This window comes from Macaca mulatta, chromosome 3, assembly GCF_049350105.2.
Source record: "Macaca mulatta isolate MMU2019108-1 chromosome 3, T2T-MMU8v2.0, whole genome shotgun sequence".
NCBI lineage: Eukaryota > Metazoa > Chordata > Mammalia > Primates > Cercopithecidae > Macaca > Macaca mulatta.
In genome coordinates, this window is record NC_133408.1 from 47,473,649 (window position 1) to 47,489,461 (window position 15,813).

Genomic DNA, 15,813 nt, shown 5'->3' on the forward strand with positions numbered 1-15,813 from the left:
AGGGGTGCCTCTGTGTGCTATAAAACTGGGAAATAGAAAAAGCTGGAGGGGAAGGGAGTCACTCTGAGCCCTGGCGACTTCTGCTCTTCCCATCAGTACACAAACTAGTCATCCTTCTCCCTCCTGAACAGGCATTTAATAGTCTTATTTCAGTTGGAAGCAATAGTTGGAGAATAAGTTACAGGAACAGACCAAAAAAAAAAAAAAAAACCACAACAACTTAAAGTGCTTCAGGCTGCAAAAGTAAACATGAGGGGCAGGAGGCCACCTGCCTGGCCCTGTCCCCAACCCCTGAGACAGGACGGTCACTGTCAGGGGCCCTTAGCCATCACCACCCTCTAATCTCAGCCCTGCAGGAGGGAGGGAGGGAATGTCAGAGGTGGGAAAGAACTCAAAGGGAATGAGGAAGATACTTTGTAAACTTAGAACCAGGGTAAAGGGCGGGGGGCAAGGGAGCTCTGGAAACCCTTGCCCTGGCCTAGGGGTGGGGCCAGCCCCCCCCCACAGGAACTCGGGGAATACTGGTGGCTTAGTCCCAGCCATGCCCGCCCACTTCACAGCTTTTCCCCCGTCCCTGATCAGCAGACACAGACAGGCAGCTCTGCCAGGCCTCTTCACCCCCGTCTGGGAGGCATCCCAGGGGAGGCACAGCCCGGGAGCAGGGATCCCCTCTGGGGGCATTGGGTCTCTGGAGTGTAAGAGGGAACAGAGCTGGCACGATGCTACTTGACGGGTTCCACCACCAAGACCTTGCACTCGCGCTTGGCAATCTTGTCCAGAGACAACACAGCCTTGTCCGGGGGCAGGTAGAGGGGGCGGCCAACAGGAGAGGCCACAGGGGGCGTGATGGCCCTGCGCTCCATCACACTGCCCGACCTGGGGGAAGGCAGAGGCTGTGGGCGCTGGTCAGACCCGGCACCCTCCCTGCTCCCAGCCTCTACCCCATCCCATGCCACGCCCCCTGGTTCTGTACCTCATGAGGTGGCTTCGGGAAGGCTGCTGGTGGGAGAAGGACTGGGAGCGGCCCAGGCTAGCCTGATGCCTCTCCACCAAGTCCCGGACAGCAGGGCTGCTGGGGCTGCTCTTGCGGGAGAGAGGCCGGGCCTCGGGTGGAGGGTGGGACACGCTGGCGGTGAACTGCAGCTTCAGTTTCATGTGCTGGCTTAGCTGGGGGGAGACGCAGGTCAGCATGCCAGCTCAGCTTCCAGGGCCCAGGCCTCCTTCCAAATGGTCTTCCCCATGTGACAGACTGATGTCAAATCTAAATCCCACCTTCCCTCTGCCCAGCTTTTTATTTCATCCCTAAAATCTAAGGGTCCTGCCTCCATCCACCCCAGCATTCTGCATCACTCAGCACTCAGCTCAGACCCTCCCCAGCCCACCTCGAAAAGTCCCGTCCTCAGAGCCTGGAAGGCCACACTGAACGTGAGAGCGCTGCCCTTCCGGGAAAAGCCGAGGTTGTTGAGAGGCGTGTGGCAGACGATGGAGTCCAGGGCAGCCTGCATAGCCCGGCGCTCCTCCTCACACAGCTGCTTTCCTGGGGGCAGAAACAGGGACCAGCAAACACTACAGCGTTCCTCATTCCCACAGGGCCTTCGCCAGCACATCTGATTCTCAAAGCCACTCTGTGGAGTAAACTGAGCAAACGTTATCTTTTGTGCATGTTGTAGATAACAACGGCTAATACTTACTGTGTGCAAGGCATGTCATGTATATTAACTCAGTATCTGCATGACAACCCCATGAGATATGAGTTGCTGTATTTTAGAGGTGAGGACTCTGAGGCCCAGAGAGGTTAAGTAACTTATTCAAGGTCACACAGCTAGTAAAAGAGAGAAGTAGAGTTCACACCAGCAAGTGCAGCTCCAGTGTCTATGCCCTGAAAGTCACTCTGCCCCACTGCCTCTCTAAACTCTCCATCTAGGACACTGGGGAGATGACCCAGGTACAGGGCGGAAGCCACCTGCCACAAGTCACCTCCTGTGGTGGGGCTGGCACCAAGTTTGGCTGTTATCACTGTCCAGCCTTCCTGACTTTTTCCTTTCTTTTCTCCTCCCTGGGGATCAGATCCCCACCTGGCAGCTGACCTACCAGCCTGTGCATGCTCTGGGGTCCACACGAGCCTCACAGCAAGGAAGTCTTGGAGATTGTTGAGCAAAGTGTAGGTGACAGTGAATCGCTCGTAGGTCCGAACAGGGGACTCACAAGAAGCGGTCATCACGAAACACGGGCGGTCCAGGCGGACACTGGGCAGGCTAGGAGTGGTGAGAGAGGGATGCTGGCTGTGTGTGTTAAGCCACAAAGGCGAATGCCACAGTTCCTCCGGGATCCACACTCACCGGTAGTGGGTGTAGATGCTCTGAGTGAAGGGCAGCTTTGGGGTGGACCACTGAACCACAGCAATCAGGGGAACTTCCAGGCCCTGCGGGAGGGACAAAGGGGGTTGGGGCAGGTATTAAGAGTGCCCCTCCCATCTTGAGTCAGCTGCATGGTCTTTCCCTCCCACTGCCTTATCACTTTTCTTTGAACACACCAGCCCCTTATGCTCACCTCCTTGGCCCCTGGAGGGGGCTGCTCACCCCCTCGCAGCTGAAACAGGAAGTTGTGTTCCTCCAGGGCATTCAGTGGGCAGGGGAAGCAGCCAGAGGTCCCAGGTAGGCGGCAGAAGGAGCCCATGGAGACTTCCCCAGACTGGTGACTAGCTCAGAAAAGAGAACAAGGCATGGTCTCCCCATGCCAGAGCTCAGTCCCTGAAGCCATCCCCACCACTTCACAGCCTCGCCCCTCCCAGGACCTCACCAGACATTGTCCACCAGCAGCACAGAGCCATCGGGCATGACAGGTAGATAACTGGCGTTGAAGTTGGGGAGGATTCGGATATCCCAGATGGAGATTTCCTCCTGAGAGGAGCTGTTCAGCACTGTGGGAGAGGACCAGCTTGGCTCAGAATAGCTGGACCCCTCAGGCCCCACCTTTACCCAGAAAAAACCGGATCCCACCAGCCTGCCCAGAGGAACTGCATCCAATCAGTTCCCTTGCTGCTCCCCGAGGCTGGAGCTGGCAGACCTGCTTACCCTTGAGCACGGTCAAGTGTTTTCCAGCCACAGTGAACTGCCGGCATCTCAGAACCGGAGGGGGCAGCAGAGTCAGCAGCGTGCTCACTGCGGGAGGGGTTGGGGGCAAGAAGTGATGGTCTGGGGGCTGACCTCACCTCCAACCCAGAATTCTCACCTTCCTCTTCTCAGAGCCCATTAGCCACTTTCCAGTGTGACCCCTCCCCTCTCTCCCTCAATTCCAAGAGACTCTAGCCCTTCGCCTCTTCGTTGTCCTGCCCACCTTGGGCCTTGAAAGCGCTCTGCTCGCCCCGGAATGTCTCCCCAGGAGATCGGGTCTGCAGCAATCGCAGGTAGCCTTGATCTCTGACCTCTGGTGCCTCAACCTCCCGCTTCCACACAGTCACTACAATCTGTCAAGAGGAAAGACAGATGGCTGAGCCCGGAAAAGGTGTCTTAATTAGGACAACAGCTCCACTCCTTGCTCATCTTACCTTGGCCTTAGGTGTCCCTGGGGGCAGTCTATCCAGTGAAACGGTGAGTGGGAAGATGACCTCATCTGTGGAAACAATCGGTTCCTCCACAGGCAGCTGGGGTTGGGAAAGGGATGAAGAGGTCAGGAGCAAGTCAGAGGCAGCCTGCAGCCTTTCCCTTTAAGACCAGCAGGTCATCTGCCTCCTGCTTTACGCCCCCAGCAAACCCCCTCCGCCCTGTGCCGGGTCCCCCAAAGCTCCTCACCGTGGTCGCTCCCCCTGAGGTAGCAGGGCCCGGGCCGTGGGTGAGAAGGGGGCTGCAGCCTCGGAACAAACCCCCACCCCCAGGATCCCCTCCCCCTGGGGGCTCCGAATCCTGGTCGCCGGCACCGCCGCCACCCGGCATCCCGCCTCCGGCGCTGACCGAGGCCAGGGCGGCCAGGGCGGTTGCCAGTTCTGCCCAGGCTCCTCTGGAGCCCAAGCCCGGGCTGCCCCCGGCGCCGGACCCCGCACCGCCCCGGCAGCGCAACACCAGCAGAAACCGGACAGTCTCCCCCAAGTACAGATGGTTGCGCCGGGGCAGCGCCCGGTACCGGCCCGGGTCCCCTGCCAGCTCCGCGCGCGGCGGCAGCGGCACGGCCGGGAAGTACATCGAATAGTCGCACTGGGACTCCATGGGGCGGCGAGGACGGCGCGACCGGGAGCCCGGACCGGAGGCCGACCCCCAGCGGGGCCCTCTAGGGTAGGTCCAGAGGGTCCCGACACCTCGGGCTGCTGCGCGCGGCTGGGGCGGCCCGAGAGACCGGCCCGGTCCCGGCACCCGGGCAACAAATCCGGAACCGAGACCCGGCGGCGCCGGAACCGGGGTACTGAGCCGAATGACTGGAGAGAAACCGGAAGCGGAAGGGAGGGGGCGTGGCCGCCGTGGCCCCGGAATCTGCGGGTGCCCGGACCGTGGAGGAGGGGGCGGGGTCCCGCTGCTCTGAGGCTGAGAGAATGCAGGCCGGGGCTGCGGCCAGGCGTCTTGGAAAAGAAATGTAAGAACCCTGTCGGCCAGGCGTGTTGGCTCACGGCAGTAATCCCAGCACTGTGGGAGGCCGAGGCGGGAGGATTGCTTGAGGCCTGGAGTTCAAGACCTCCCTGGCCAACATAGCAAGACCTCCTCTCTGCAAAAACTTTAAATAAATTGTCCGGGTGCGGTGGCGCGCGCCTGTACTCCCAGCTACTTAGAAGGCCTAGGCAGGAGGATCCTTTGAGCCCAGAAGTTTGAGGCTGAAGTGAGCTATGATTGGGACACTGGTGCAGCCTGGATGACAGAGTGAGATCTTGTCTCAAAAAATGAATAAATAAATAAATAAATAAATAAACCTTCCAACCCCACTTCTTCCAGGAAGATTCTCCATCCCTCCCCTTTCCATCCTCCATAAATCAAGTAGAAGTTTCAAATTATTTATTCATTCAACAAATATTTCAGAGAGAAATGAACAGTCTAGTAGCAAATATTTCATAGAGAAATGGATGTATCATTCCAACTCACCACGCCTCAAACTTTCTGTGGCTCACTCCATCTTTTGCCCACCTAGGGAGCTTTGGTGATGTGGATCTGCCTTGGGGCAAGAAAGGGGAAGGGGAAGCCAGGCGTAGTGGCTCACGCCTATAATGGCAGAACTTTGGGAGGCAGAGGCGTGTGGATCATCTGAGGTGAGGAGTTCAAGACCAGCCTGACCAACATGTTGAAACCCTGTCTCTACTAAAAATATAAAAATTAGGCCGGGTGCGGTGGCTCACGCCTGTAATCCCAGCACTTTGGGAGGCTGAGGCGGACGGATCACAAGGTCAGGAGTTCGAGACCAGCCTGGCCAGCATGGTGAAACCCCATCTCTACTAAAAATTAAAAAATGGCCGGGCGCGGTGGCTCAAGCCTGTAATCCCAGCACTTTGGGAGGCCAAGACAGGTGGATCACGAGGTCAGGAGATCGAGACCATCCTGGCTAACACGGTGAAACCCCGTCTCTACTAAGAAATACAAAAAAAAACTAGCCGGGCGAGGTGGCGGGCGCCTGTAGTCCCAGCTACTTGGGAGGCTGAGGCCGGAGAATGGCGTGAACCCGGGAGGCGGAGCTTGCAGTGAGCTGAGATCCGGCCACTGCACTCCAGCCTGGGCTACAGAGTGAGACTCCGTCTCAAAAAAAAAAAAAAAAAAAAAATTAAAAAATTAGCCGGGCATGGTGGTGCACACCTGTAGTCCCAGCTACTTAGGAGGCTGAGGCAGGAGAATCACTTGAACCTGGGAGGCGGAGGTTGCAGTAAGTCAAGATGGTGCCATTGCACTCCAGCCAGGCAACAGAGCGAGACTCTGTCTCAAAAAAACAAAACAAAAAAAACATTAGCCGGGTATGGTGGCACACGTCTGTAATCCTAGCTACTCTGGATGCTGAGGCAGGAGAATCACTTGAACCCGTAAGGCAGAGGTTTCGGTGAGCCGAGATCATGCCACTGCACTCCAGCCTGGGGGACAGAGCGAGACTCTATCTCAAAAAAAAATTAAAAAAAAAAGAAAAATGGGGAAGAAAGAACAAAATGAGTAGAGGGTGAAGGAGGAAAGCACTGTTGGGAGCCCAGCAAAGAGGACGCTTGCATCAGGACAAAGACTCATCCCTCTGGGAGATGCAGAAGTGGCATCTTGCTGCTCCCCACTCATCACATGTGCCCTTCAAACGTGGCTGCTCTTCCACCTAAATCTGTAGTCTGATGTCTATGGGGAGAGTGGCCTTGAAGTCTTGAGAGGCAGTGAGACGGTAGGGGGGAACTGCTTGGCATCCAGCTTGTCCTTATACTGGAGCTCAGGGGTAGCCAAGCGCTCACACTCCTCTTGGTCCTGAGGGCTCAATCCACTCCGAAGTATATAGCCCAAAACCTTAGCTGACCCAAACTGGAAGGGGCGGAACCGGTGATCAGTGATGTATTTGGGGTCAGAAGCCTCACCCCCTGCCAGACAATGTTTGGCTAGGGCCTCTCGGCGAGCCCGGAGCTCGGCTACAGCTGTCTGCAGCCGGCGCTGGCCGTATTTCTCTATCCGTGCCCAGAGACTGCGGTTGAAGTGGACGTAGAGAGCCCAGTCCAGGTTGTTCCAGGCTCGGGCCCGTGCAGTCAGCTGTTGGTCCTCTGCAGTCAGTCCAGTGTTGCTGAAAGTGCTGAGGTCTTGCTTACGTCCAGCCTGGGCATTGTGCATGAAGCCTACCACGTCATCTAGACCCCAGCACAGGGCATCTGCCAGCAGAACCAATGACTCATCGAAGTACTCAGCCACCATGACCAGGTCAAAGACAGAGTCCAGCCAAGCCAGACCCCACTGGATGAAGGATGAAGACCCCAAATCGAAAGAGGCAGGGCTTGATATCTGGCTGCGATGATCAGCAACAGTGGAAACAGGATGGATGAGGGCATTGGGATTGAGGGTTTGGGCTCGAGGGCCAGCACCAGAAGGCAAGACCTGAAGCTGTCGGGGGTCGGGGTCTCTGGGGGGATGAAGATTCCCTCTCTTGGCCCTCTTCTCTGGGGGAAAGGGCAGGCCAAAGTCAAACCATAGTAAGTTGCGAGCGTAGTGGTCCCCACGGGCCCCAGGCCTGTAGAAGGCTCGAGGATTGGCCAGGAAGGCAGCCAAGGATGGTGACTTGCGGAAGGCTGATGAGGTGGATTTATAATAAGAGAAGGCAGAGCGAGCCAGAGCCGCTGGGTCTCGGACAATGGAAAAAAAGAAGCTGTCAGAAGGCATGACTTGAAGTACCTGCAGAGGAGGGAAGACAGAAGAGAGAGAATTGGGCTGGGGAGAAGGTATGCATAAGTATGCACAAGCCATGTGTCCACTGACCCGGCCTCCTCAAACCTCCTTCTCCCAGCTCTGCTAGGAATCCCCAGCTTCCATCACTTGTTGCGTGGCAAGTTACTTAACATCCCTGAGACTCAATTTGCTTACCTGCAAAATGAGGATAATCATACTTTCCCAAGTGATTATGAAAGATACATGAGATAAAACATACAAAGAAACCTGGAGGATGGAGCCAGGCATGTTTTGTGTGCCTGTCGATGCAGCTACTCGGGAGGCTGAGGCAGGAGTATGGCTTGAGCATTGCTATGTTGCCGAGGCCAGCCTGGACAACATAGCGAGACCTTGCCTCTACAAAAATAAAACTAAAAAAATTAGCAGGGCAATCAATGATAGACTGGATAAAGAAAATGTGGCACATATACACCATGGAATACTATCCAGCCATAAAAAAGAATGAGATAATGTCATTTGCAGGTGCATGGATGAAGCTGGAAGCCATCATGGTGCTCAGCAAACTAACCTACTCCAGCAAACTAACACAGGAACAGAAAACCAAACACCACGTGTTCTCACTCGTAAGTAAGTGGGAGCTGAACAGTGAGAACACATGGACAGAGGGAGGGGAACAACACAAACTGGGGCCTGTCGGGGTGGGGAGCAAGGGGAAGGAGAGCATTCAGACGAATACCTAATGCATGCAGGGCTTAAAACCTAGATGACGGGTTGATCAGTGCAGCAAACCACCTTGGCACATGTGTACCTATGTAACAAACCTATGTGCTCTGCACATATATCCCAGAACTTAAAGTAAAATAAAAATAAATTAGCAGGGTATCCTGGCACACACCTGTAGTCCCAGCTACTTAAGAGGCTGAGGTGGTCGGATTGCTTGAGTTCAGGAGTTCAAGACAAGCCTGAACAACATAGCAAGACTCTGCCTTGAAAGAAAGGGGCCGGGTGCAGTGACTCACACCTGTAATCCCAGCAGTTTGGGAGGCTGAGGCAAGTGGATCACAAGGTCAAGAGTTCAAGACCAGCCTGGCCAAGATGGTGAAATCCCCGTCTCTACTAAAACTACAAAAAATTAGCTGGGCACGGTGGCAGGTGCCTGTAATCCCAGCTACTCGGGAGGCTGAGGTAGGAGAATTGCTTGAAGCTGGGTGGCAGAGGTTGCAGTGAGCCGAGATCACGCCACTGCACTCCAGCCTGGGCAACAAAGTGAGACTCTGTCTCAAAAAAAAGAAAGAAAGAGAGCCAGAGCAAGAGGGGGAAGGAGGGGAGGGGAGGGGAGTAAAGGGAGGGGAAGGGGAGGGGAGTAAAGGGAGGGGAAGGGGAGGGGAGGGGCTTGTCAGGGGATCGGGGGCAAAGGAAGAGAGAGCATTAGGATGGATGCCTAATGCATGCAGGGCTTAAAACCTAGATGACGGGTTGATAGGTGCAGCAAACCACCATGGCACATGTATACCTATGTAACAAACTTGCATATTCTGCACATGTATCCCAGAACTTAAAAATTAGCCAGGCACTAATTTTTAAGGGGAGGGGAGGGGAGGGAAAGGAAGGGAAAAAAAGAAAAAGAAAAAAGAGAAAGAAGGGAGGGAAGGAAACCTGGAGGATAGGAAACTCCTGGAGAACATTAATTTCCTCGGGCATTTCTGTCTGCCTTAGTCAGTAAAACCTCTAGAAACCAACCTTTGTACTCATTTCTCCAGCAAAAACCTGTTGAGTGCCTGGGAGAGGCATCACTGGCAGCAAAGGGGCAACTATAATGCCATCTCAGGCATAGGCAGCAGGTGGGCAGGCCAGGCCCAGAATCACTGAGGGGTAAAGCACTTCAGGGACTCCTGGGCATCCCAGAGAACAAAAGACACCCTGGGCCGGGGCACTGGGTGCCTGGTAGGATGCTGCCCTGAGGGCTGGGACATGTGATTCCACCATTCTGCAAGAAGGAAGGTGGAAATCAGGCTGCACCACACCCTAACATGGCCCTGCAGGCTGATGCAGGTCAGAGCCTAGCTCCTGATCTCCTTAAAGGGTTTCTGCCTCCAAAAATGACTTCCATCATTGAATCTGACTTCTGTCATGGTGTTCCTCAATCGGCTCTGCAAATATGGCACACCTGAATAGCAGCCTGTGAATGCTCTTTTTTTTTGGGGGGGGGGGACAGGAAATTAGTATTTTTCAAATAAAACTTTTCAGTGTTTATTTTCTTCTTATTCTTATTCTTCTTACTTTTTTGAGACGGCGTCTCACTCTGTCGCCCAAGCTGGAGTGCAGTGGAGCGATCTCGGCTCACTGCAAGCTCCGCCTCCCGGGTTCACGCCATTCTCCTGCCTCAGCCTCCTGAGTAGCTGGGACTACAGGCACCTGCCACCATGCCCGGCTAATTTTTTGTATTTTGTTTAGTAGAGACGGGGTTTCACTGTGTTGACCAGGATGGTCTCGATCTCCTGTCGTCGTGAACCGCCCTCCTCGGCCTCCCAAAGTTCTGGGATTACAGGCGTGAGCCACCACGCCCAGCCTCTTATTATTTTTTAAGAGACAGTGTTTTCTTGCTCTGTCACCTAGGCGGCATATCATAGCTCACTGCAGCCTTGAAAACTCCTGGGCTCAAGGGATTCCCCAAACTCAGCCTCCTGAGTAGCTGGGACTACAGGCACACACCAACATACCCTGTTAATTCTTAATTTTTTTTGTAGGGATGGGGTCTTGCTATGTTGCCCAGATTGGCCTCGAACTCCTGGGCTGAAGTAATCCTCCCACCTTAGCATGCAAAAGCACTCGGATCACAGGCATGCGCCACCATGCCTGGCCCTGCAGGTCTCTTTGAAGGCAGAGGGGAAAGTGAAGAAAACAGTCTTTGGCATCTGGACCTGGAATAAAATCCCACTCTGCCATTTACTAATTCTGTGACTTTGGGAGGGTTATCGAAGGTTTCAGAGCCATCATTCCTCCATCTAGAAATCGGAGTAACTGGGTAACACTTACCTGGAAGAATGTGCAAGTGTCTGGAACATGGTAGATATTCAGTGAATGGTGGTGTCAATGAAGGCCATCATCCTAGCCTCTGGAGAAACCTACCTCAAAGGTCACTGTCATTGCCTCACTCCTGCCAGTGGCCTTTCGCTGCCTATTAGAGCATGCCCATGTCCTCAGCTGGTGTCTCCAGCTCCAGCTTCAACAAGGGTGACTTTGCAGACCCTGCAGAACTTCCACACCAGTACAGACGTTCTCCCTTTTATATGCACATACACACATTTACCCCACCATGTCCTTGCTGGTGTTTTGCTCCCTCTAAGAATGCCTCATGCTGTCCTTACCACAAGCCACATCCACCTTTTCCTTTAAAACCCCCTACTCTCGGCTGGGCACAGTGGCTCACACCTGGAATCCTAGCACTTTGGGAGGCCGAGGCGGGCGGATCATTTGAGGTTAGGAGTTTGAGACCAGCCTGGTCAACATGGTGAAACTCCATCCCTACTAAAAGTACAAAAATTAGCCAGGCGTGGTGGCAGGTGCCTGTAGTCCCAGCTACTTGGGAGGCACGAGAATTGCTTGAACCCGGGAGGCACAGGTTGCAGTGAGCTGAGGTGGCACCGCTGCACTCCAGCCCGGGGAAAAGAGCAAGACTCTCAAAATAAATAAATAAATAACATCAAAATTAAATAATAAAGTAAAATAAACCCCCCTCTCCAGAAAGCCTCACCTCTTTGGTGAATACTCTTCTCACCATTCCAGATACAAACGCACGCACAAGCCTCGGAAGGAGCCTTGACTTTGGAGTGCGTGGACCTGGGCTCAACTTCCAGCTGGAGCCTTGACTTTGGAGTGCATGGACCTGGGCTCAACTTCCAGCTCTGCCACTTTCATTTTCAATTTTATTTATTTATTTATCTTTCTTTCCTTTTTTTTTTTTTTCTTTTGTGAAACGGAGTCCCACTCTGTTGCCCAGGCTGGAGCACAGTGGCACGATCTCAGCTCACTGAAACCTCTACCTCCCAGGTTCAAGCAATTCTCCTGCTTCAGCCTCCCAAGTAGCTTGGATTACAGGCATGCACCACCACACCTGGCAAATTTTTGCATTTTTAATAGAGACAGGGTTCACCATGTTGGCCAGGCTGGTCTCGAACTTCTGACCTCAGGTGATCTGCCCACTTTGGTCTACCAAAGTGCTGGGATTACGGGTGTGAGCCACCGTGCCCAGCCTATTTATTTATTCATCTTTCAAGACAGGGTCTTATTCTGCCACCAGGTTGGTGTACAGTGGCATGATCTTGGCTCACTGCAGCCTCGACTCCCTTGGCTCAAGTGGTCCTCCCATTTCAGCCTCCTGAGTAGCTGGGACTTCAGGCTTGCACCACTGCCCTTAGCTATTTTTATTTATGTTTATCTTTTTGTAGAGACGGAGTCTGCTATGTTGCCCAGGCTACTTTTGAACTCCTGGGCTCAAGTGATTCTCCTGCCTCAGTCTCCCAAAGTGTGAAGATCACAGACGTGAGCCACCATGCCTGGCCTTAATCTTTATGTTTTTAGCAATAGGATCTTGCTTTGTCACCCAGGTTGGTGTGCAGTTGCACAATCATAGCTCACTGCAGCCTCCAACTCCTGGGCTCAAGCAATCCTCCTGCTTCAGCCTCCTGAGTAGCTGAGACTACAGGCATGCATTACCACACCTGCCTGATGTTTTAAATTTTTTGTACAGGTGGGGTCTCGCTATATTGGGCAGGCTGGTCTCAAACTGCTGGGTTCAAGTGATTCTCCGCCTCAGCCTCCTAAAGTGCTGGGATTATAAGCGTGAGCCACTGTGGCTACTGGGTGCCATTTTCTAACTGTGAAAGTCTCTTCACCTCCCTGAGACTCGAACTCCACATATGTGTAATGGAGACACTTAAAATGCCTTCTTGGCAAGGTGATGGGAAGATTAGTACTCAGCATTGGTAAATATTCAGTTTAGTTTCTTCCCCGTATGTTTCAATTACACATTGATTTTCTTCCTATAGGAGCCCTCAGCTTCCTGTGTGTGTCTGAGTATGTGAATGTGTATGTTCTTCTCTCCCCCATTAGAATAGAAGTTCCTGGAGGTCAGGATTGGGCTTCCACCCAGCTATTCTCAGCTGACCTCACGTGATCTGCCCCTGTTGGTTTCCCAAAGTGCTGGGCTTAGCCCCGGGCTAAACGTACAGCTGATCCTCAAAATGTGGCAGACATGGTGAGGAGGTTGAAGAAGACAAGTCAGAAGGCAGTGGGGGAGCTGGGGCCCTGGTGTGACAGTGGAAGGGAGGCTAAGAAAGGGAAGGGGCATGTTGTCCTAGGTACTTGCGAGGCTGAGGTGGGAGGATTGTTTGAGGCCAGCCTGGGCAACATAGTGAGACCCCATCTCTACAAAAAATAAAAAAAAATTAGCCAGGTGTGGTGGCGTGCACCTGTAGTCGCAGCTAGTTGGGAGGCTGAGGTAAAAGGATCGCTTGAGCCCAGGAGTTTGAAGTTGCGGTGAGCTATAATTGCACCACTGCATTCTAGCCTGGATGACAGAGTGAGACCCTGTCTCTCTCTCTCTCTCTCTCTCTCTCTCTCTCACACACACACACACACACACATATACACACAGAGGCTGGGCAAGCTCACTTCTGTAATCCCAACCCTTTGGGAGGCCAAGGTGAGCAGATGGCTTGAGCCCAGGAGTATTTATTTATTTATTTAAGCCCAGGTGTTTGAGATCAGTCTGGGCAACATAGCAAGACCCCATCTCTACAAAAAAATTAGAAAGTAGCCATGTGTAGTGGCACATGCCTTAGCCCTAGCTACTCAGGAGGCTGAGGTGGGAGGATCCCTTGAGCCTGGGAAGTCAAGAGCTATGATTGTGCCCCTGTACTCCAGCCTGGGCGACAGAGCAAGACCCTGTCTTCCAAGAAATAAAAAAAAAGAAGGGTAAGGGGCACCTGGAGGGAGAGTTGGAGGCTCGAAATTGGCAGGGCACTGATGCCAGGGAAATACATTGGTGAAAGAGAGAGACTGTAGTAAGCGCCAGAGAGAGAAGGGAGAGAGGAGGACTTGGGCTCCCAGAAACTTCGGGGGAAGGGACACCTGTAGAGAGGATGGCAGGGAGCCCCACCTTTATGGCCCCCGTGTCCAACTTTAGGGTGAGATGATGCCTGGGGAGCCCTCAAGTCTGGGCCCCCTCCCTTGGTGGTGTCAGCCTGAGCCCATCTCTTGCTGGTCCCTCCCACCCCTGCGACACTCCTTACCTCTTTCAGGTTGAACCTCATGTGGTGACAGAGGATGTGGAAGGGGAGCTGGGTGCCTCCAGTCTGGGGGCGGTAGCCTTTTACCCTTGAGGCCTGGAAGAGCCTTGGGTAGCCAAACTGGTAGCGGGCAGGGAGGGCGAAGCGCAGCCCGTGCCGGTCCCCGTAGCGGTGAAGCAGGCTCAGCACAGAGCTGCTCCCAGATTTATGCGTCTTCAGGAACACCAGTCGCTGCCGGGGTGGGCAGGACAGAAGGGCTGGTCGTAGAGATGGGGCCAAGGGCTGTCGGAGCTGTGGCCCTGGTAGCCTGGGAAGAGATGCAGGGGGAGTGTCCTGTCCCTCAGCAGCAAATGGGTGGAAGGGACAGAGGACATGGAGGCTTCCGAGTCCCTAAGAGTCACCAGCCCCAGGCGGGATGGGGAAGAGCAAGTGTGGGGCATCTAGAAGGAGCTGGGGCAAAGTGGGAACTTACCTCCTCTGGAAGGGCCCTCCCAAGAGCTGGAGTGCAAAGCCAATGGTCATGAAGACTCCCAGAGCCACCCCTAGGCTCCGAGGTCCCCAGAGCCGCAGCGTCCTGGCAGGAGACAGAGGGCCCATGTGGCACAGGGAAGGGTGAGATGAGAGAGGGATGGAGCCAGGGCCAGGAACAGGGGCAGAGACAGCTGGAGAAAGCCGTGCAGCCGCGGAAGGCGCCGGTTGCAGATCGGGGGGTCATTCCCCAGGCCTGTTTGCAGTCTTGGTTGAGTCTGCCCCCTGAGTTAGCAGATTTTTGCCTCTGTCAGCGTCTAGGAGGGAAATGAGGGGGGAAGAAGGGAAGTCTAAGGAGAGAGGCAGAGTGAACCTTCTCTCCTGCTGCAGCTGAGACCTGATTCAGGGAAGGGGAGTGGCTGGGAATGCGGTCTACACCCAGACTGTCCTAGGTGGCCCCACAACTACTCCCTCCGCTCTATCACTGTCTTATCTCCAATTCCCCCAGCTCCCCACCTACAGTTGTCCCTGAGCCTCGGGGACTTAGAAGGGAAGGAGAGAAAAAGCCCCAGCTCATGAATGAAACAGCCAGCAAAAGAGAGATCAGACCAATCAGCTCATTAAGACAGTCAGGTCAGACTATGGTCGGGACCCTGGCTTCCTCCTGAGCCCCTCTGGGTGTCACAGATGGGGATGAAGAGCCCTATCCCAGGGCCAGGAAGGGAAGCCATACAGTGGGAATGAGGATCAGACAGGACACAGGTGGATGAACCCAGGCAGGAGGAAGGGAGGTTGGACTTCCAGGAGTGGCATTGCAATGGGCAAGAGCCACTGTGTTCTAAATTCCCACACCTCTTTTTCCTCTGTCTCAGCACGGGGCAGACCCCCATGTGCGACAGGGGCTGGGGGAGACGTGTGGCTACTTGTGAAGCCCAGATTCCCGGACTTAACCCTCCATGCCACTTTCCAACCTTATCAGTGCACCCGGAGGAGACTGAAAGGGTGGGGCTGGAGAGGGAGAGAGAGATAGAGAGAGAGAGAGAGAGACAGACAGACACAGAAAGACAGAGAGACTATGACACAAAGATATGGAGAAAGGCACAAATACTAACTGTAGAGTTCCTTCTCAAGCCCGAGCTTCCTAATCAACCAGGAGTCCAGCCCCGCCCCTTCAGATTACAACTCACGATCAAGGACCACAGCCCCCTCCAACAAGCCCCGACAGCTCCCTGCTCCGATGAGCCAGGGGTAACCCCAGGCAGAGAGAAGCCACACTTTTACTCCCGGAGACCCGGCCCCTCTGGCATCACTCCCCAATTCCCTCCCCGATCACAGCCTCTGGGGTCCAGCTGTGTCTCCCCTACCCAGAGCCCTTCATTTCCTTCCATCCATCTCTCCCTTCCCATGATTGGAGATCCCAGCCCTCTGTCCCCTCCAGCTTTGGTGACTGCCCAGTCAGTTGCCCCTGCCGGGGTCCCATGAACCCCTCACGTCTCCTCCCATAAATTAGAAGGTCCCTCCACTGGTCCTATCCTTGGTTTCACTTCCCACTCACCAGGCCACAAGGGGAGCAGCAAGGGAAATCAGGCCGGGCCCTCCCGCCCTCCCCAGCCACCGCCCCACTCTTGGCTCAGCTCAACTTTCCCCAAGAACTTTCTCAGCGCCCAGGCTCCTCCCTCCTCCCTTTGTCCCGCCAGCCCCAGCAGCTGCTGTAGCTTTGATCGCAGTTCTAGGTCTCTCCCCCGCTG

General features: G+C 54.4%; 3 protein-coding genes across 12 annotated transcripts in view; 1 reads left to right on the top strand and 2 right to left on the bottom strand.

Moving 5' to 3' along the window:
• Positions 1 to 114: 114 nt before the first annotated feature.
• Positions 115 to 4,410, bottom strand: TRAPPC14 (trafficking protein particle complex subunit 14). 3 transcript variants are annotated; one of them, NM_001194207.2, is given in 11 exon segments: positions 115 to 876; positions 974 to 1,167; positions 1,383 to 1,537; positions 2,092 to 2,255; positions 2,340 to 2,422; positions 2,551 to 2,698; positions 2,800 to 2,920; positions 3,075 to 3,161; positions 3,337 to 3,466; positions 3,548 to 3,643; positions 3,792 to 4,405. In NM_001194207.2, coding segments are annotated over 11 exon segments (1,743 nt in total). In that variant the 5' UTR covers positions 4,203 to 4,405; the 3' UTR covers positions 115 to 722.
• An 82-nt stretch (positions 4,411 to 4,492) lies between these two features.
• STAG3 (STAG3 cohesin complex component) overlaps positions 4,493 to 15,813 on the top strand; it is a 59,352-nt gene continuing 48,031 nt past the window's right edge. Inside the window, exon 1 of one of the 2 annotated variants that reach the window (XM_077996308.1) lies at positions 4,493 to 4,563. In XM_077996308.1, the coding sequence (XP_077852434.1) occupies positions 4,523 to 4,563 (41 nt within the window). In that variant the 5' untranslated portion in view covers positions 4,493 to 4,522. The remainder of the gene's footprint in view (positions 4,564 to 15,813) is intronic. The other variant, XM_077996309.1, reaches the window with a different exon arrangement.
• GAL3ST4 (galactose-3-O-sulfotransferase 4) lies at positions 4,962 to 15,680 on the bottom strand. Of its 7 annotated transcripts, none has more exons than XR_013414677.1 (4): positions 14,070 to 14,345; positions 13,601 to 13,904; positions 5,935 to 7,313; positions 4,962 to 5,316 (listed from the first exon to the last, which is right to left on the bottom strand). XR_013414677.1 is itself a non-coding variant. In NM_001260777.1 (4 exon segments), coding segments are annotated over 3 exon segments (1,461 nt in total). In that variant the 5' UTR covers positions 14,195 to 14,382; positions 15,621 to 15,680; the 3' UTR covers positions 6,041 to 6,281.